The sequence below is a fragment of the Aspergillus stella-maris genome (genome assembly GCF_047715825.1).
Source record: "Aspergillus stella-maris strain CBS 113639 unplaced genomic scaffold BDV14scaffold_26, whole genome shotgun sequence".
Classification (NCBI taxonomy): Eukaryota; Fungi; Ascomycota; class Eurotiomycetes; order Eurotiales; family Aspergillaceae; genus Aspergillus; species Aspergillus stella-maris.
The window spans coordinates 163712-183722 of NW_027396820.1; the positions used below are offsets into that span (position 1 = coordinate 163712).

Here is a 20011-nt window from a genome sequence, read left to right on the forward strand (position 1 = left end):
ATTTCCCTGGCCGCGCCTTGTCTTTGCCCGTATGAGGTGTGACAGGGTGCCCCCAAAGTTGGGCTTAGCCCTGCGCAGCAATCTCGGATGACCAATTATCGTAGCAATTGCTCTAGGCAACTATGTTGTTTTTTCATCGGATTCCTTTGCGTGGTGTACGCCCTCATAGTTTCATGGTTGAGGTATTCTCTATATGGACAGGGCATGCTCACTGCTTTGCCCTGTCGAGCAGGAAACCAAATGTAGCCACTGCAGCGGCCGGGCTAACCCCTTTTAGGACAGACTCTTGGCGGCCCGTTGTCCAGCCGCGGCCTCCTCTATACACACAACTATACCGCTGTTCAAGCGACTTTGATGCCATTGCGTTCTAAAGGCCTCTCATCTTATGATACCCTGAAGGGTTGCGCCACATATACGAAACAAATGATCATCATGATGAAATTATCCAAGAAATTGCTTCTTGCTAACCGTACATCCGGGTCCATACCAATCTCCGCCCTATCATCTCAAAATATATATCCGAAACAGCCTCATCGATATGCCGTCCATCATCCAAGAGCAATCTTACACCAGCCCACCACAAAAGTCTAGAGCTTCGCCTTAATGCTGCCCGTCACAACAGCCGAGCATTCAATCTCAACGTCTGAGCCTTGCGGCAATGTCTTGACCGCTACGCATGTCCGCGCCTGCGATAAGATAACATTAGCATCCGTCATTTCTATAGCCGTAGCAATCCAATCACCGCCCGCCCCATCAGAACTACATCCTTCATATCGAGACGAAGGGGCGAAATGAGACGGCACGGAAACCATCGCACTGAATGCATCCAAGATTGAGACTGAGATTGAGTGGGTGAGAACATACAGGCCTCGGCTCCGGAAACCCCTCCATATAAACCTCATTCATGTCCTTGAAGTCCTTCATATCGGCCAGGAAGATATTGACCTTGGCGACGTCGGCGAGGCTCGACCCGCTTGCTTCGAGAACAGCGGACATGTTTTTGATGATTTGGCGCTGCGCGAGTAGACATTGGTTAGTGTACAGCTAGCTTTCGGTGAGGTTGTAATGGGTGGCGTACAGTACGGTCCTTGACAGTCCCCTCAACCATCTTGCCCGTCTTCGGATCGATGCCTAGTTGTCCGGAGCAAAAGGCGATGTTGCCGACGACGGTTGCTTGGGAGAGGTAGGGTGAGGGCGCGGGGGCCTTGTCGGTGCGGATGTGGATTTTCGAGGGGGCCATCTTTGCTGTGTAGATTCTGATTTCGACTTGAACTGAATTGAACGATCTCAATTGGCAAGGAAAGGAGGATCAAGAATTTCTGGACGATGTAGCTTTATGAGGAGGAGTTGGAGTAGATGTCAGTTGTGTTCCCCACTGCCCGCAGCCGATAAGATAAGTACTGTGCAAACGGGCCGTCGGCCAACTTTAAATGTGAGCTGCATGTCTTTGCTAGTATAAGCAATTCATGATGATTGTAGTGGTGTACACTACGGATAGTTTCCATGAAGTAGTGGTTGAATGATTGAGGTTGATGGTAGGATTTACATATAATACTTTAAGTGACCCTACTATGTGATATTCATGAAGGGGTATGTATGGGCTTAACCAACAAACACTTCACTCATATGCTCTCCAATGTCTAACATGGGTCCCGCGGGCATGACGGGGCATGACGAAGGATGGTATAAAGGACGCTCACTACCCACCTGTGTTTAATTTCTGCCTCTCGTGCCTTATCTTCAGTTTACAGTAACATAGTCAGATTGCCAGTACAAACCAAGACCTACTAGAACGAGAAGGGCAATGGCCTTGGCACTCGTAGTTTTTTTGCTCGGTAGGTGAGTAGGTTTCCTTGGGCGGCATCCAGCTTTCCATTTTTGCTCAGCCTGTGTAAACTGTGTCGTCCTAGTATTGCAGCTCCAGCCCGCGGAGCTTGCTGGGTTGTCATGCTCGTCGTGCTCTTTGAGCATGCCCGGCAGGTTCCTCATCATCCTCAACATGCTCGCAGGGCATGTTGGGCATGATCGGTACGGATCATCCTTTTCCATAGTGTTGTCGTGTCACGCTGGCGCAGCGCCTGATTGATTGGCTGCCGTTGGTCCTGGCGTTCTAACAAGTTACTACAAACGGCAAGTATTAACACTACCTTGATGCTCTAACATAAAGAGAGTCCCGTTATAATAAGCCATAACTGCAATTTAACGCTAAATAAATGGATAGATCCATAATAAAGAGAATAATTGAGCTATTACAAAGAGGTGCTTGGAAAGACTCAGCCATCTGACGCGTGAGAAATGGCTTTATAAGAGTCTGAAATAAGACGTCCTATAGCGAGCCTCTATCACATACTGACCCTCTGTCAAATGGGAGTAACATTAAGCCAGAGTAGAGTTGTCTGCGTTATGAGGCCGGACACCTTCGGTTATCAAGGGATCTTGATCTCCGTTACGCTGGTAGAACATTCCAAGCTCGGCTGCACAGTAAGCGGAAAATGAATATCATAATCTCAAAACAACAACAACAACAATGCAGCAGAACATGAACAGCAAGGCCATAACACCCGAACTCCAAGTCATCTAAACGCCTTGCCACCCATTTCGAGACCCGAACTTATTGTCGTAACGCCTACATCCCAGCAGAGTCCTGCCGCATATCAAGCTACTAGACTGTCGTCATACTCATACATATCAGTCGTCGATTCTTCGCTTGCATGTCCGAGCCACCATTTGCATAGTTCCAGATAAAATTTGTCACATGGTTTAGCGATGGAACAAAGGCGAGAGGTCCGCACTATGAGCTGTCGGGTTTTGCCATCGTAGAACGCCTCGATAACTCGTATGTGATGCTTCCCAGCGATTGAGAACATCAGGACCTGTAAACTGTCAGGAATAGGAGCCGTCTTTTGGAGTCCAAAGAACTCACCGGGGCAATAGTATGCGGTCTGGTCTTGGATGATCTGAGCCGGCCATGCATTATGCGAATGATAGCAGTAAGTTCTGAGCGTAAGAGCTCGTTTGCTGCGGTGATGCCAGTGAACATTAGGGCAACCATATGGGGCAATCCGGGCGTGCGCATATTCCAGGCCGAGAGGACCGCCCATTCGTACTCGATGCTCGTATCGCAAAGGCTGCCAAAGTTGAAGTCCACCCCGTAGCTAGAGAGGGGCGTTAGATTTGACCGAGGCGATGAGTGGAAGAAGAGGGGACTAACTAAGCGTACGAAGTACTGGTGGGAACCTTTGCCTTATTGGGTAGGAGGCATTTCTGGAAGAATCGATTCATATGATAGGCCAAGTTCCTTGAATTAAGGTATGCGGCTTCATCTGAACGTGACATACGAGGGTAGTTGCTCCGGACGGTGTCAATTTCTGGCGACTGGATGGCTGCAGAGTATTTGGAGAAGAATTGGAATGGTTCTATGTTATCTAGATTGATCTCCTCACGGTGAATGCGGAGTTTTGCGAGATCTGTCTTGGATAGCTGATTGCCAAGATTGACCAGATTTTCAAAAATAGCACTCAGTTCCTGACGATGTCTCTTGCGCGTATCGCGGAAGGCAGTGTCTATTAAAGCCTCCATGGTTAACTTATCATCCGGGGCGTCATGAACACTGTCATCAGCCCATTGCCGATATTGCGCTTCTGAATCCAATTAATATAGTAAGCCTAGGATCACAGCATCTTTATATGGCATATGCCCTAATGTCATAGGTCTTCATAGGCCGAACTCCAAACACAGCCTCCAACCCACAAAGCCTCACACACTAGGTCATTAGAGCAAAGGAGAGAGACAGTTCTCGTCCTGAGGCTTCCAGCTTATGGCTGCCTTGGCCCGCACTGACTCCTCGCGAACGCACGTAGCACCTACATGACCCGAAGCTGGGCCGGGGGACTGCTAAGGATTTTCGAGCCGTGTATGTAGCTGGCCGATGCCCGACGACGCATCCATTGCCATCATAATCAGATCAGAGCGTCATAATCACTGCGCCTGAAGGCGAGCATTTCCTTCAACTGGCTAGACTCGCTCGGGCGCTGGCATCGTACCTACAGAGTACTTTGACTCGCCAAAAGAGCGAGCTACTTGCGGCGCAGCGAGGGTTTACGGAGGACTCCGTGCTTGTAACTACTAGCTGCATGATGGCGCCTCTCAGATTTACAAAAGCAGCTTTCTAAAGCTTATCTGGATCTTTCTAGCTGTCATAGTGCCTATGGTACCTCTTTGACAATTTACGACGGCCACCCAGCTTTGCATTGGATTTCACGATACGATACAATGCACTCTTCTCCTACATAATTAGCTGCTGCCCTGCTTCCCCAGTCTTGATCTATCGATATCCTTATAGCTTTTTCTCCTGAGCCGGTGAGGCCAGCCAGATATAGGTAGGTATAGGTATAGGTACAACGCCAAGGAAACTCGCGCGGTCCTGGGTGTCCAAGTGGCCATACACGCACACGTGGAACCGTCCTACTGGCTGTGCACAAATACGGCAGTCTGGTGATGCTGTGCCACCTTAGCCTAGGCCTTTTCCTATACTGCGATCGGGTGGTAAGCTGTTTGATCCATTACTATGATATTACACCATACAATGTCTACCCTGCCAGTTTGCGCTGATCGCGTTTTCTTCAACGAGATAAACCTGCGCCACCAATTCATTGGCACGATTCTGCTCCGTGGAGCAGGGGAGGTAGATGCAGGTGGCGGGTGTTTGATTCATAGAGACTATCACTTGGCATACATAGCTTAAGTACCTGCGGGGTCCTCCATGTCCGTACTGACAGCAACAAAAGCATGCCCATGGACCAGTACTCAGACCAGTTCTGCCCGACGTTGCCGGAATTCACGGCCATCACGGTGTTGAAGGTTTCCTGCAGGCGCGGCTGGGGCGCTACCCACTCGAAGTTCTACTTATATGTGCGCATCGAGTACTGGAAAGGGCCGCTGCGCGTGTCGGTTGGGCTAGTATAGCCGTGTTTGAGGAAGTAGTTGGGAAGCTGCGCTGCAATGGGGGCTGCGAAGCGCTTCGAGTTCGAGTTGATATCTGCCACTACTACTAGTATGGAAGCCCGGGAAGAACGTACAGATGGATGGATACTCTTCTCCTATTGGACCCTCACGAGCATCTCTCTAGTAGGCGTTTAACTCAGTAGTCGCTAGAACCTTGGTAATGACAGTGCCTTACAGTTAGCTATCACGAGCAAGTAGCTATATAGGTGCGATCCGGGTCTAACCAAAGTGACCTTTTGGCCTAGCTGGTATAGTGGACTACCACTCTAAGGAGCGTTTTAGAGAGAGCAACCCGTTGCGCCAGGAGCAAAGACTAGAATTCTAGGACTAACGTCCTAGAGCCGCTCTCACTTATATAATGGTTGCTTTACAGCGCCGTAACACTCTGCGAGCATAGCTATTTTCTACTACAATAGCTTTCCTTAACCTTTTGCCTTCCTCTCCCCTTGGACATTATTACAATAGAATAAAGATTAAGCTAACTGTCCTAAAAATACTGGCAACCTGTAAAATAGCTAGAAAAGAGAGTACTTTACTAGAATTAAATTTAAATAATATAAAGGTTACAATAAGTGCACTATGCATGGTAATTAAAGGAATTAGAAAGTAGGAGAGTAAGAGAAAAAAGGACTTCCTGGCACAATCTATCAGGCATAGTAGTAGGTTGGGCTTTTACAGCCAGTCCTGTCTTTATATCTTAACATGGAATCTTGTCTTTCTTAGTAAAGCAGTAAAAGAGATAGTATTAATATAAAAAGGGAACAAGGTAAGCATAGGTAAGCATAGGTAAGTATAGTATTAAAGGGTCAGCAACTTACAATTAAGGGGTAAGTAGATTACCTGACTTACCTGTCTTAAAGCAGCAACGTCCAGATCAGGCAGGAAGGAGGCGCTCGTAGTTTTCTGGACGGTAGAAATACCTACCTAGGTAGGTAAGTACCTGGGATATCTCTCTTTCTGGAAATGGCCTCACATATTCTCCCCCGTGATCTCGAAAGATTGAGCTTGTAACTACAGGAATGGTAAAGTCTCCGGGTCATCTGCCCTTGGAATTTGTTGTCTTTCTGAGGGTTCTCTCATAGTCTTCATTTCCCATTCGTTTTTCTTTCTACTACTACTCTTCGACCCAATTCTCAACCATCCGCACAGGCTTACATCGAATTGTCTCCATTATCAACTCATATAATGGAGCACAGCAAGAATACTGTAACCACATTTCCTGCCCAGTGACTGAGATAAGCCCACTGATGGCTGTGTCTTCTCTCCCTGCAGTCCTCGAACAAGCCCGGAGCAAGCCGTCCGAACGACAGTGCCGGGAACGCAAACCCGCTGAACTCTTGCAGGGCACGCGCACAACCAGGCCTGCCTGACTACTCTTTGGTAAGTATAAATCTCTTTCGCAGGATAGATTACTGAGTCTATCCGACTCTAGGCAGTGATCCGTGACTTCTGTATAGCTGTGATAATAGGAGACAGACCCGTCACAGAGGCCACATTTTTAATCATCAATGGAAGGCCCTGAATGACGCGGAATACGGAGAGCTGAGAGCCCGCATTATGGACGTCGGTATTCCCATCAAGCCAGAGGAGGGGAATAAGGAGGGGAAATGACGAGGTGATGAGTGTGCCCTAGAATGGGTTATGTTTCGAGTCTATCAGAGTCGGGTGCTGAGCGCGTCTGGCGTTTCCATTTCTCGAAAATACTGGCATTGTCAATGTTCATGTAATCTTATGTATCCGAAAACTCTCCGCTAAGCTTTTCAGCTTAAGAAGAGTCCAAAGCGTACTGTTTCCGCCCAGGGTTGGGTTGTATTTGTGTACAAGAAGCCTAGTACGTGGTGTGCTTATCTACTACTACACAAGAAAATTACACACAAACAAGTGTATTCGGACTCATACTTCCTCATTTCGTGTCTCTCTAGTTAAGAATCCTAAGCACACCATTAAATGAGAATATATGAAGAGGCTCAAGCATTCCCCTCTATGAAATCCACGCAGATTCACAGAGACAACCTAATTCACGCAGAACCTTCATTCCCTCTTTGAACCAGTAACACCAACCTACAAGAGTCTTATCTCAATTATTTCAAATGATTCACTTTCTACTTTCCTCTTCCAACTCATCTATCCTCTTTGGGATTGTCGTTCCACAGCGACCACCTCCATCAGAGCCTCAAACCCACCATGGACCGCCCCAAACCGCGCCCCCTCTCCCCAGTCTACGAAGAAGACAACGACAACAACAACAACAACGAAAGAGGACGCAAGGCGAGCGGGATAAATATCCAGAGAGTACCCAGCAGAGATACCGGTATCCAATGTCTTGAGAAAGAGGTATCCTCTTTCGACTCCGAAACCGACTCCGAATTGGAATCCGGCGATGAGGAATCCGGCGATGAGGAAGATGACGATGATGATGCATACCCGCTTGAGATTGGCGTCCACGGCATCAATGCGAGAGTGTTTTTGAATTGTGCGGACGCGGATATAGTTCCTGTTAGGTATTTGGAGAAGGCAGAGAGGTCGCGTAAGTTACCTTTCCTTCGAGTTCTTCGGTGTCTTCTATAAATCGAACCACCTACCCTCTACCTGTTTCGAACACCCCACAACAAGATCATAGCCAAAAATAAATATATAAAAGAGACTTTAGTGATATAAGAGAAGATGACTACTAACGGAGCAAACAGAGCCTCTCAAACGAACCCCCTGGATTTTCCGCGCAGCAAAAGACGGCCGCAGCGTCAACATCTCGAAATGGTCGAAAGCAGACATCCGATATCGCGGCGTATTCAAGACACTCAGAAAGGTCCCGACTTTTACAGGCGGCTTGTTTGACACCTCTACAGCATCCTCAACTTTGAACAATACTTCAGCTTCGGCTTCAGCTGAAGGCCCTGGTTCCATTGGCTCTGGACGATTCAGATCTGGCTCCGACTCAGGAAGGTCATCTAGATCGTCTAGGTATGACTTTGATGAGGCGGTTAAGGCGCAGGGACAGGTAATTTATGCGTTGCTTGATGAAATCCTCGGTATGCTTGATTTGAGGCGTGAAGCGGAGGATCATAGGAGTTGTTTCTTGGTGAGGTATGTTTCTTTTCTCTAGACCCTATTACGAGTCTGTGATATTGTTTGAGTTATAATTGCCTCTAACAAACTATTTCCAGACCACGCCTTCTCACCTGCCAACCAGAGTACTGGACAGGCTACCGCATGAAGCACAGAGACACACCCCTAACAGCCGGCTCCGTTTCCCTGGACTTCGAGCCGAGCAGAGGTATCCCTCGCGCCGTATTGCCTGTTTCATCGGTAAGTAACCCTACCTACACCTTCCAGCCCAACCCAACAATCAACCCTCCAACTAACACATACTGTACCACGACAGACAAACGAACGCAACGCCCCCCTCAAGGCTACCCTTCAAGGAAAATTCAAGCTCCTACTCGCGCAACTCCTCGTAAACATCCACAAGCTCAGTCCACCAGGCGACAAGATACCAGACCAAGAGGCCTTCCTGATCTCCATCCACGGATCACGACTCCATATCCTCCGCGGCATCTTCCCAGGCCAAAAGACCTCGAAGCTCTGGTGTGGTCGGCATAACCCGGGGAACCATCTAGACGACAATCAAAGCACGCACGCGCTCTTCGCAAGAATGGGCTGTTCCGACAACAACCCTGATCCCGAAGGAAACGGAAACGCAAGCGGCAACGGCAACGGCACCGGAACCAGAACGCCCACCCGATTCTACACAAAGACGAACCTCAGCCGCTTCATCGAGCAGATAGAATGGAACCAGCTCTCCGATCCATTGAATGAAGTTCATCCGCGCTCGTTCCAGGTCCTGGGGAGCAGGGAGTACGATCTGTGGAATAAATGGGAGTTTCACGCCGCGGTGAAGATGCTTTCAGGGCTCATGCTGTACCTTATGAGTGGGCAGGCGAGATGTGGTGCCCTCCAGGATGTTTTTGAGAGGTATCCTTATGATGAGGGGTGTGAGGTTGATAGTGAAGAGGAGGATTCGAAGGATAATGGGAATGGGAAGGAGAAGGGGAAGGAGGGGGAGAATAGAGAAGCTGGGGAGGATGAGGGGAGTGTTAATGTTAGGGTTGAGGAGATGAAGAGAAAAGCGGAAGAGATGGCGAGGGTTAGTGAGAGGGAGGGCAAGGCGGGTTCGTCGGGCTCGAGCTCGAGCTCCGTGAGGGCGAAGATTGACGGGCTTACGGGGGGTTTGAACTTGAGGCAGCCTTGGTGGGATTGGGTTTGGGAGGGGAGCAGTAGTAGTAGCACCGGTGGTGCGAGTGGGAGTGCAAGTGGAGGTGACAATGCCAGTGTTGGTGCTGGAGCTGGACGTGCGAAGGATGATGATGGCGACCTGATTATGGGTGGGACTTGACGGCAGACGGATGAGGTTAACGATCACTGGAGATGGGAGATCGGATTAGTATGGTGATGTTAAGCTATGTATAATATGAGAAGAGAGACCTAGTGTTTCACTGAAGTTGAGATTGTTCACACGTTCCTGCCGGGCACATACTACATGGGTAGAGCAGAGAATAACCAATTTTTGCACCCTATCCGAACTCCAGATATAAACCAAATCATCGCTCCCTATGGCGCCTTTCAGACTCAAACACCGTAAATGCATCGACGCCCCATCCGTCCTCGCCGCCGGTCCTGAAGTACTCGCTTACAACGCCAATTGCATAGCACGTTCCTGCCGTTGCAACGCCGGTAATAGCCATTCGACGGAGTGCATTTCTAACCCTTCCCTTCGGGGCATTCTGCTGAGATTGATCGGATGATGACTGTCCGGACGAGTTTCCAGTATAGAGGTCATCTTGCGACGACGGCGATACCGCTGCGCTTTTTGAAATATCATCCACGAAGTTCTCGCTCTCAGGAACCTTTCGGAAAACAAGAATGTCTTTTCCGCCTGATACAATTTCGTAGCCTTCTGCATGCATCTGGTTGAGACATGGTAGGAACTTAGCGGGATATTTCAAGCGAGCGAGAATATCTGTCGGATGGACATGCTCGCTTGATGCTGGTAGAGATGAAATAGTTTCACCTTCTGTGACTAGGGAAGTAGTCCGGTCGTATGCGAAAATGCGATATTTTTCGGAAATCAAGGGCTCATTCGTAGCCGATGTTGCTTGAGACTCAGTTGCAGTTTCTGTTAGGGCTGATTCGGGTAATGGCTCCTCGGTGGGTGTTTCAGGCAATTTATTGGGCCGCCTTGCCGAATCCAAAGCTTCTTGCGCTGCGAGATACGCATTAACCTCCATACATCTGCCATAACTGGAAAGAAATGGCTCAATCGGTATCTTGTTAACTTTGGCCTTGGTCTCCGATGGGACATTTTGCCTCGTCGCTCTATATGCGGCGCTGATCCATTTGTTAGACGGCGTTGACGAGTGCAGCTTTTCTTGCTCTTCAAAGTATCCTTCAACATTTACAATCTTGCCGCCTTGGCGAAAGACCGACTCAATCGGTTCCTTGTTAGCCTCGGCCTTGGTCTCAGATAGGATACTCTGCTTCCTTGTTTCATATGCGGCTCTAATGTCGCTTGCTCGTAAGGCTTCAAGATCTTCATATTCGTGATTCGTCACTTCTTGCGCACGAATCCTGTCCCGATATGAGGGTGCAACAGCATCTCCAATGCGCTTCGACAAGTAGCCTGCCGGTTCATTCTTGTCGTTCATCTCCCGATGTTCTCCCACTGATGTTTCCGGGTCGGCCTTAATATCAGATTGACGGCTTTGGCTCGGCTGCTCGGCGTCATGGGACATGACATTAAAGCTAGCCTTATCTGCTAGCGATCGATACTCCTTTTCCGAATGGGTTGTAGCGACGGTATCTGATAGTGCTTCGATGGCTTCCTGAGACCATCCTTCATCGAGCGGCTCCGGGATGCTATCAGAGACTTTTCGGTTGGAAGGTGTAGTAAATGTAGTGTCCTGAAGCGTAAACGGTGATTTGAATACGTCTTTCCTCTGTTTCTGAGATTCACCGTTTGGTGCTTCCTGGTATGTGCTGTCCACGATATCATGAGTTGGTGGAACACGGAGCCCTGCCTGAGCTTGCTTTTCCAGCTTTTGCCTTTCCAGTTTTTGCTTTTCCAGTCTTTCTATTGACGGAAAGTCGACATAAGGCCAAGGATCGAGGCCCTGAATCTTGGGCCCTGTAGCACTGAGGTGTTTGTAATCTTCTTCAGACAATTTTGCAAATCCAGATGGTCTCGGAACCATACGTCCACTGATGGGGTCGAACTCAATCCCGTCTCTCGTCGAACTTGGCCAAGGCTGGGTCTGTGGTGCGTACTCATCCTCCGCTTTTTGCTTTTTGTCACCGATGGTATCCTTAACCTCATCCGTAGCCTTCACCGTGTTAGTGTCAACCGTGTCAGTCGTATCCACATGCTTCGAGTCCTTAGGGTTCTTCGACTCCTTCGATTCTTTTGCGGGCTTTGCATCCTCATTATCAAGACCGAAAAACGACCGACAAAGCGCAGTAAACCCATTCTCAAGGTTAAAGCCAGAACCCAGCCCAAACGGTGCCAAATTTGACCTCTTCCCAAAAACAGCCTCGTATGGGTCCCGCTCAACCTTCTTCTTGATCCAATCTATATGCTGCCGCGCGCGATCATGGAAGAAGACGCCATCGTCGTCTCGTCGTCTGTGTCTTGCGTATCGCTGGGAGCGAGCGTAGCCGTCATTGGGATTGTAGCTATATTTGTGGCCGCTCCAGTGCCAGCTTGGGCTGCGCCATGTATGGAAGTGATAGTCCGGGTATATGGTCCGCGAGTCTCGGTCCCGGTCTTCCCGATAAGGCTTGTAAGATTTCTGGTTGCGCTGGTGGTTGTTGAGAATGAGACGGATGTGGTGCTTGTGTAGATTATGCGGATTATAGTGCCGCTGATTTGAGCAGCTCCAGAGGCTTCGGGTTTGAGATGGGGTTGGGCATTGATGACGGTTGTAGGGCTTTGGTAGTCTGCGTATACTTCTGGTAGATAACGTCGTGATGTGGGCCATGGCTGCGGTGGTATCCGGAACGACGAAAGTGACCGAAACGGACGACAACCGCCGGTGAGATCACATCGGATGTCCTCGATAGATTGACAGGTTCACCTGAAAGAAAGGTGATGGGTGATGGTGAAGAGTACAAGAGTGGAGGTGTACTCCGTAGATGATGCGGAGACTCGGAACTGCTTATCAGTGCGGGGTCACCTGCCAGCGGAATATATGCCTGAGGCCCCAGATGTAACGTAGATCATGATTCTATATAAGCATTATTCGTTAAGTCTATATATAACATGGCTCAAATGTCTAATGTCGAAACTTCCAGCCCATCAATATCACCGAGCATTGGATTGGATGTGATGAAGTTGGTCCAGAACTTCAAACCCTCAATGCCCTCTTCTCTGCAGAAGATGCCCTTGTCCTCTGCCATCTCCAACTCTTCAGCTGCCACTCCCACGCTCCATCCAAAGCGCTGTGCTGTCTCTTGAGCTGTAATAGGACACCCAAAAAGGCGCCAATTCCAGGAAACAGGCTCCGATGGTGGGATTTGGCGGAGAAGGGCCATCCAATCTCGGAGTTGTCGGAGGGTCTTTTCGTCACTCCAATCGTACCGTTGAACGACCAAAAGACCGCTTTTGAACCGTCGAAGCCGAACTGGCAGTTTGAGCTTCTCCCAAAGCTTGGCCGCTCGCTCGAAATCCGAAGGACTTACGAGCTCGACACCATTGCGAGAGCGATTGAATACCGCCCAAAGGTCGATGAGACTCATGATGCCGCCCTCCTTCTGAAGAACACCCTTCCGATCGTCGGTGAGATACTCGGCCAAGTTCCGAGATAGCTCAGAAAGATACAGGTTCCCGGCGCTAGATCCGAGCATATCCTTCGTCGTGACCATCCCTAGAGCAGCAGCAGACTCTGAAAGCACTGCGTTGGTTTCCGCAGAGGTATCGCTGGCCATACCTGACTCTCTAGCCAGTGTCTCCGCAAGTGCTACAATCTGCTTTGCAGAGGCCATGAGTGCTTCGAGGTCCTCAAAAGCATTTCCAATGACGAGCTCGTTGTTTTTGCGAGCCTCGAATCCTCTCCGCTCCAAACCAGCAATTCCCACACCAGGAGATCGAATTGATGTGTTGTTATTGGTGGATGTGCCAATGGGATCAGGCGACAATGTCGGTGTGTGTTGTAACGGCTGTTGTGGCGCAGGAGGAGCGTCGTAGAGTAACCATTTCCTTTGGACCAGCGCTCCTTTAAGTCTCTCAAGAAATATCTTGTCGCCCCCTTCTCGAAAGGAGAGCTTTATGTGGTCTTTGATTGTCGTATTCCGAATATTGCCCTCCTCAAACATGGGAGCCGGGGAATCCGACCTGTCCTGATTAATGGAGGCGCCTAAAGCGCTCACATTCAGAGGAGCGCCGCATATCTCGCATTCCAGAAGAGACGGATGGTTTGAGAATGTACATCGCGGGCACGTTACCGAGCCATCCCCGTTCAGAGGTTTTGTATGCCCATTCTCAAATGGAGATTCTCGGCCGGGCTGATATAACGCAGGTATTGTCGTGGGGCTGTCCCGGCTCGTCGCAGCTGAAATAGCAGCCTTCAGAATCGTAGTAAATGGTGGCTTTATTCCGCAAGCGAGACATGGAGGGATCGGTGTGGCATTTGTTGCCGTCGAGGGATCGAAATTCGAAGGTACAGGGTTGGAAAAGGAGCATATTGGGCAAACCCATGTTGCGTTCACAGGCTTCGGTGGGGGCGATGTATAGCTCGGCGTTGAGGTCTGAGATAGAGGTGACTGCGCGCCTGCGATTTGTGCTCGTAGTGGTAGTGGGCGCGACGGACTTGCGCTCAAGCCTCGAAACCCATCCGTGTTCTTCGAAGGTTTGGGGTATATGTTGATCTTTGGGGAGGACTTCCAGAACCCTGCCTGTATCCAATGAGCACAGGATTGCAGCTCAATGCAGTATCATTCTTACTTGGTGTTCTGCTCTGTCGATCTCCTTCAGATCAATACCAACGGAGTACTTCCGCGGTTCATCGACAGCGACGTAGCAAACTCGGTGCGACGTGAGGTACGCATGGCCGTTCTGGTAGTTGGCAACCTTGTATTTGCTATCGAGACGAGAGTGAGTGAGTCAGCAGATGCAGCCTAAGAGCTCAAGAAGAATAAGACAAGCAGATGAAGCAGAACGCGGCGGCATTCGTGTCCCACTTACCCTTCGTATAACCCCACCGCATCCTGGACAAACAGTAAAGTCTCGTCAGGCAAAAGTAGAGGACGGAGTGCGGTAGTTAAATCCAGAGCCTTGAAAAACATCTAGGAGACCTGGCCAGCATTTCTGCGGCCCTTGAACCTTAGCAGAAACAGGAAGAGGGGAGATGGCGCGTTCATGGTGGTGGTTGTCGTGGGCTCGAGGCCCTCTTGGCTGACATAATGTTGGAAAGCCTCTGCTTTCCCGATCTTGAATAGTCCATCTACACTTAGTATACTAGAGTACTACTACTTAATCTCTATCCTAATAAAGACAATCCTCTTTATTCAATCCTTTTCTCATAGAATTGATGCCAATCTAACTAATTTGTCTTGGGGCAGATTAACGGAGACTGCGCTGGCAGCTTCCGACGCTCTAAACTAATGACTAGTCCGGGTACCTACTATGGTTGCCTATTTTCGCAGTGAAGTAACAGGCCCGCGGGGAATGGCAACAGCCCACGGAATCCTCGATCTTTCCCTCATCTGGGATTCACCCACAACACGCCAGCTCTTTGCAGATGGCACTACATTTGGTTTGGCATTGGTCAAACGCCTTCTCCGACACACCAATCGCATTGATAGTGATATCCGCTTGACTTTCTGTCAAAGCCATCGAAGTTGCCCGTGAAGTGGTTTCAGGTTGCACCGTAACTGAATGGATCCCATACGACGCATGAAAACACTTTCGGATCGTTGCTGCGAGCTGCGAGAATTCGGATACTGAGTGGTTCGATACAGCGACATGGACCGAGGCGAGGACCTTCCGCTGACTGAGGCGCCAGATGTGCAGTTCATGGACGGCCAAAATACCGGGGATCTAGAAAACCGATGAGCGAGGCCCTACATTGCGGCTTGGAAAACCTACCTGTTCGAGGTCACGCTTGACATCCGCCGGATCTAATCCATTTGGGGCGCTCTCGAGGAGTATGAGTCCGGATTGCCGAACTGAAATAGTCAGACTTTGATCCACACCATCGAAGCTACAGGTGACTCACTGAGTGGAAAAGCAGACAGGAAGATCATGGCAGCAATGCCCATACTGGTGGCGGGGTCGGCATAATATCTCGCCTCATAGTGTGTCAACCATATGACCAGCGCTGCAATCATCACTCCTAGGTTGTTGGCCGCATCACCGAGCACATGGAGCAGAACACCCATCATGCCCAAGTCATGACCGCCATGGACGGGGGCCTCGTGCTCTGGATGCCCGTGATCATGACACTAGAGCGTATCAGCAGCGGACTACCAGAAGACATTGAACGAGATCCGACCTTGTTCTGCGGTTCTATCCCTTGCTGTTGCTCAAGATCGATTTGACCTTCCGGATTTACCTCCACCGTCGGATGGTGGTGATGGCCATGACCGTGATTATCATGATCGTGTTCTGAGAAATTAGAACTATGAGCCTTTTGACTGACGGGGCAACTTACCATGAAGGAATAGGGCACAAACAATGTTCAATCCCAGCCCAATGGATCCGATGATGAACATGAGCTTGGGATTTTCAACATCTGTTACAGGTGAGCAGGTCGATATGTATCTGATCAGACAACTCACGGTGCAACGAGATGAAACGCTCAATTGATTGCAGAAAGATACTCAGTCCCAGCGCGAAAAGCAGGCTTCCGTTGAAGAATGCTCCTAACACCGTCGCTCGTTGCCAGCCGAAGGAAAGCTCCTTGGGCGATTCTTCGGCAGTCGATACCTGTTAAGCACTGCTTAGCATCGTTCGCCACAGCGAGTCGTGGTGGACAAGAGGCAACCAACCCTGAGAGCCACAAAGGCAACAATAAAACCGACCAAATCATTGAGCTAGATTAATCAGCTCTGCCGTTACCTTTTATTGTTTATCCCAACGTACATAGTGGAAGGCATCCGCCACCAAGGCCAAAGAATGAGTGTAAAAGCCGACTAGAACAAATTCAGAAAATTTGCAAAGATACAAACACCTACTCATGACCAGAGCAAGGACACCTACCGGAAATTTCAGTCACAAAAAAGGCGGCCGAGATCCCAATGGCCGCCATCAGCCGGCAAGACCGCGAGATTTCGAACTTCATTGCCCTGGCTTATGTTGTGTCGAATGCTCATGGATGGAACAAACAGCGTCTGCTCAGGGTAATCACCACCAATGCGATGCAGAAAAAGGTCCGGTGGTGCCTGGACATTCGCTTTGTCCTCGCTCTGGCCTCTAAGCATTGATGTAAGGGGAATTGACTTCCTTGGCTGTACGACACTGGGAATGTGGGGATAGAAGGAGTAGGCAACTCAACCGTGATACAGTCTCCAAGGGGTATCTGCGAGGTCGCAACCGAGTTGCCATTACAGGACAATTGAGCAGTGTTCTCTCAAGTCACCAGCGCATTGGAAGCCAGAATGACGAAACACAGCCCTACTATCTCGCATGGCATAGTGACCAATTGCATTCCAGTCCAGGCCATGCATCCGAATTTCCTTCATTCGAAGCTTTTGCCCTATGAAGATCGTTTCTGCCGCAGCCACCTACTTCCGAAATTGGGTATTTGTCACGGAGATTGTCAATGGCCAGTATCTGGGTCTAGGACAAAGCAAAATCAGACATCGATCGCCGCCAGCCAGCGGAACTTGACTAATCTTCTCAGTCTGATGCCAAATACACCGAAAGCCGGTTCTTTGACCGGCTAAGCGTTCTCGGCGTCCTCGGGGTGAGAACCTTATGACATGGTCTAAGCGTGTACGGCCTTCCGACTTACTTCATCAGGTAAACGCACGCATACTCTGTATGTATGTTCATCGAGGAGACCCCGTGCCATAAAACATATGTATAATTCTATCAAGGTATATACAACTAAAAAAAAAAAAAAAAAAAAAAAAAAAAAAAAAAAAAAAAAACATACAAGAAATCTATCGAACAAGCCATGCCACACAACAAATCGCAAAGCCAAGCAGACAAAACCAGGACCAAAGGATAAGATGTTACATATTATCCTCACTCCACCGACTCCTAGCCTTCAAATAAGCAGCCTGCTCCTTCTTCCCATTCTCCCCAATAGCAACCCCATCAGTCCCAACGTCCAAACCACGCTCAACCCACTCCCGACTCCCCATCTCGGATAATCTCGACAACGCACGCGCAAACGCGAACCGCTCTTCATCACCGCTGAATATACTAGTGCTTTTCAACGCGGCCATCGAAAGACCCAAGTCGTCCATCATCATGCGCATGCTGTCAGAGAGGTCCGTGTGTTCAGCGCCGTTCTCGTCGAGTGAAGTCTTAACTTCGGATTCGGAGATGAAGAGAGTTGTCAGGGGTGTTGCGGTTGTGAGGACGAGTTTTGCCTGCACGCACACACGTATACACATTAGCCTGCTTATTCTTGAGAAAGGTTCGGGGGAAAGGGAAAGAAGCATACCCGACTCTCATAAACAGCATCAATAAACGTAATAAACCGCCTCGCCAAATCCCTCTGATGCAAATTCATCCCCGGAACATCCGTAACAATAAACGCCTCATAGTTCCTAACCAACTCGAGATAATCCGCCGCGCCCGTCGCAGCACCAATCAAATCTTGAAAAGAGAACTTTGCTGCCTTCCCGCTCGCAAGGGGGACATGGATCTTGCGGCCCCAGACTTCCTGCGTTGCAGCGTGAGGCGGGTCATTGTGCGGGTCGCCTAGGAAGGCGAACCATTTCTCTGCGTGCTGTTCTGCTTCTGCGTCTAGTGGGTGGTGATACACGCCTGAGGGGGGGCGGGGGATTTTGCGGTAGTCTGTTGGTGAGTTTAGGTTTATGACGGAGAGTTGTGTCTTTAGGAGTTCGATGCAGGGGATGAAACTCTCGCGCTGGATGCCGTTGAGGTAGAGGTCGTTCGGATGGCGATTTGATGTTGTTACTAGGACAACACCGTGGCTCATGAGGAGTTCCAGTAACCGTCGTAATATCATAGCGTCCGCGACATCCGTACACTGGAACTCGTCGAAGCAAAGCACACTTGATCCCTCTGCAATCTCAGCTGCAACAAGCGGTAAATGGTCAAAGTCGTTTCCGAAACGCATTTTGACGACGTGCAACCGCTTGTGAACATCCTGCATGAAATTGTGGAAATGAATTCTGTTCTTTGAGGATATGTTTGGCGGTAGCGTTTCGTAAAACAGGTCCATGAGCATTGTCTTGCCGCACCCGACGTCGCCGTACATGTATAGGCCCTTGGGTAGGTCTTCAGGTATCGAACCTTCCTTTTTAGCGGGGGCTTTGGAAAAGAGGGACCCGAAGAAGGACTTTTTGGGTGCGGCGTCTAGGGACTCGATGCTTGGTTTCACGACGGGGGGTGCGTTGTAGGACTTGAGACGTTCGTAGAGATCTTGAAGTCGTTCAATTATTTCTGTATCGCGTTAGTATTGGCTCCGCCGGTTCGTACGATAGAGGGCTACCCACGCCTCTGATACGGATCATCCCTCAGCCTCCCCTGCTCAACTCGCGCGTCATACTCTGCCAACGGACCACCAGTTTTCCCATTCCCAGAAGACGGTGATGACGGCGGAGCTGTACCCTCCGCAGCAGCCGCAACAGTAGCCCATCTCCGAGATCCAATTCTAGAGTCCAAGCCCTTATTCATCGCAACTCCATACCCCCCGGGCACTCTCGCCCGAGCGAGTCCAGCACGCACATGTATATTCCTTCTGCGCCCAGCGACAAAAAAAGGGTTCGGCGAGCGGACTCGCGCTCTCGTTATACCGGCGACATGCTCGGCGCAGAGCCTGGCGGCGGAAGCGGAGGTAGAGGGGACGCGCATTGGCATTGGACTAGACGGCAGGTTCGCGACAATCAAGAGTATGGTTGTGCTGCGCGGATTATCTGAGTCAAGCTGAGAAACACGGTTCGTTTATTCGAGATTTCAGGCGACGTTCGTGTAGCTTCGTGAAAAGCGTTCCACTAACCCGGCCGATACCTGCGGCGAACGGCGAAAACGCGGGGACGCAAGTCGGGACGGTTATCGCGGGTCTTCCTAATCACCGACTGGTCTTGTCGACAATGGCAAGTAGAAGAGGTATGCAAAGTATATGCAGTCTATAAGAAATGCTAAAGAATTGCGACAGCGACAGCGAACAGAAGCAGAGAGTATGTGCAGAGCGAGTCAGACTCCGAGATCAGGTACTGGAGGCGAAAAAGCCGCTGTTCAGTTGCCGAGGGAGAGGGCGGTCATGTGACTCGGGTTACGGGGAGTAGATTTGACTCCGAACTTTGAGTATACCGAGCCATGGTCCTGGTCAGTGCTGGAATTCTTATTAAGGGGTTATCTGAGTTCAGACTAAGGCAAGGAACAAGTGAAGCTAAATCTGTGTATATGCAGGCGAGATTTTATGTACAAATGACTTGGCAACAATAACTAAGAAATAGTCGCAGTCGCGAGTCCGCAGCAGAAAAAGATGAACATGAATAACATGAATGAAGAAAGGGTATGAGCTCATAGAGAAATGGAACGCAAAAACAGACGAGAAAACACGGGGAAATCAATGTACATAACATAGTCGCATCAACGTTTCAGACGTCTCAATATTGAAATCTTGACATCCTTGATATCCATCAACCTCGTGAAGAATTGAAAAAGATGCTCAATGCTCTTGAGGCTGCTGGCCAAAGCCAAGCCAATCACATTCCTGAACGCCAGGACATCCTGAAGACCCAAATAGACAGAGACAGAGACGGACATAAGAGAAGACAAAGCGGACAGGCTGGAGTCGGTAGAATCAAACATAAT

General features: G+C 49.6%; 7 protein-coding genes across 7 annotated transcripts; 1 reads left to right on the forward strand and 6 right to left on the reverse strand.

Moving 5' to 3' along the window:
- Nucleotides 1-357: 357 nt before the first annotated feature.
- BDV14DRAFT_173000 (Endoribonuclease L-PSP/chorismate mutase-like protein) lies at nucleotides 358-1539 on the reverse strand. The gene is made up of 3 exons (XM_073768674.1): nucleotides 1079-1539; nucleotides 865-1014; nucleotides 358-686 (listed from the first exon to the last, which is right to left on the reverse strand). The coding sequence occupies exons 1-3, from the start codon at nucleotides 1238-1240 to the stop codon at nucleotides 588-590; spliced, it is 411 nt and encodes a 136-aa protein (XP_073628294.1). The 5' UTR covers nucleotides 1241-1539; the 3' UTR covers nucleotides 358-587.
- Nucleotides 1540-2654: 1115 nt separating this feature from the next.
- On the reverse strand, nucleotides 2655-3579 carry BDV14DRAFT_200031 (uncharacterized protein; the record flags this gene model as incomplete). Its single annotated transcript, XM_073773424.1, has 3 exons — nucleotides 2655-2873; nucleotides 2924-3155; nucleotides 3221-3579. 3 exons carry the CDS (start codon nucleotides 3577-3579, stop codon nucleotides 2655-2657), a joined length of 810 nt encoding a protein of 269 aa, XP_073628295.1.
- A 3609-nt stretch (nucleotides 3580-7188) lies between these two features.
- On the forward strand, nucleotides 7189-9397 carry BDV14DRAFT_200032 (uncharacterized protein; the record flags this gene model as incomplete). The annotated part of the gene is made up of 4 exons (XM_073773425.1): nucleotides 7189-7531; nucleotides 7692-8088; nucleotides 8169-8310; nucleotides 8387-9397. The coding sequence occupies 4 exons, from the start codon at nucleotides 7189-7191 to the stop codon at nucleotides 9395-9397; spliced, it is 1893 nt and encodes a 630-aa protein (XP_073628296.1).
- Nucleotides 9398-9514: 117 nt separating this feature from the next.
- BDV14DRAFT_173004 (uncharacterized protein) lies at nucleotides 9515-12245 on the reverse strand. Its single transcript, XM_073768675.1, has one exon. It carries the CDS (start codon nucleotides 12033-12035, stop codon nucleotides 9603-9605), a length of 2433 nt encoding a protein of 810 aa, XP_073628297.1. The 5' UTR covers nucleotides 12036-12245; the 3' UTR covers nucleotides 9515-9602.
- BDV14DRAFT_173006 (ESCRT-II subunit protein VPS36) lies at nucleotides 12225-14577 on the reverse strand. The gene is made up of 3 exons (XM_073768676.1): nucleotides 14237-14577; nucleotides 13997-14132; nucleotides 12225-13947 (listed from the first exon to the last, which is right to left on the reverse strand). Exons 1-3 carry the CDS (start codon nucleotides 14335-14337, stop codon nucleotides 12322-12324), a joined length of 1863 nt encoding a protein of 620 aa, XP_073628298.1. The 5' UTR covers nucleotides 14338-14577; the 3' UTR covers nucleotides 12225-12321.
- Nucleotides 14578-14583: 6 nt separating this feature from the next.
- Nucleotides 14584-16776, reverse strand: BDV14DRAFT_173008 (putative di-, tri-valent inorganic cation transporter). The gene is made up of 9 exons (XM_073768677.1): nucleotides 16253-16776; nucleotides 16136-16185; nucleotides 16042-16086; nucleotides 15832-15979; nucleotides 15705-15785; nucleotides 15546-15658; nucleotides 15270-15495; nucleotides 15140-15219; nucleotides 14584-15091 (listed from the first exon to the last, which is right to left on the reverse strand). Exons 1-9 carry the CDS (start codon nucleotides 16332-16334, stop codon nucleotides 14765-14767), a joined length of 1152 nt encoding a protein of 383 aa, XP_073628299.1. The 5' UTR covers nucleotides 16335-16776; the 3' UTR covers nucleotides 14584-14764.
- A 383-nt stretch (nucleotides 16777-17159) lies between these two features.
- BDV14DRAFT_173014 (AFG1 family ATPase) lies at nucleotides 17160-19379 on the reverse strand. The gene is made up of 3 exons (XM_073768678.1): nucleotides 18688-19379; nucleotides 17667-18634; nucleotides 17160-17592 (listed from the first exon to the last, which is right to left on the reverse strand). Exons 1-3 carry the CDS (start codon nucleotides 19049-19051, stop codon nucleotides 17230-17232), a joined length of 1695 nt encoding a protein of 564 aa, XP_073628300.1. The 5' UTR covers nucleotides 19052-19379; the 3' UTR covers nucleotides 17160-17229.
- Nucleotides 19380-20011: the final 632 nt, after the last annotated feature.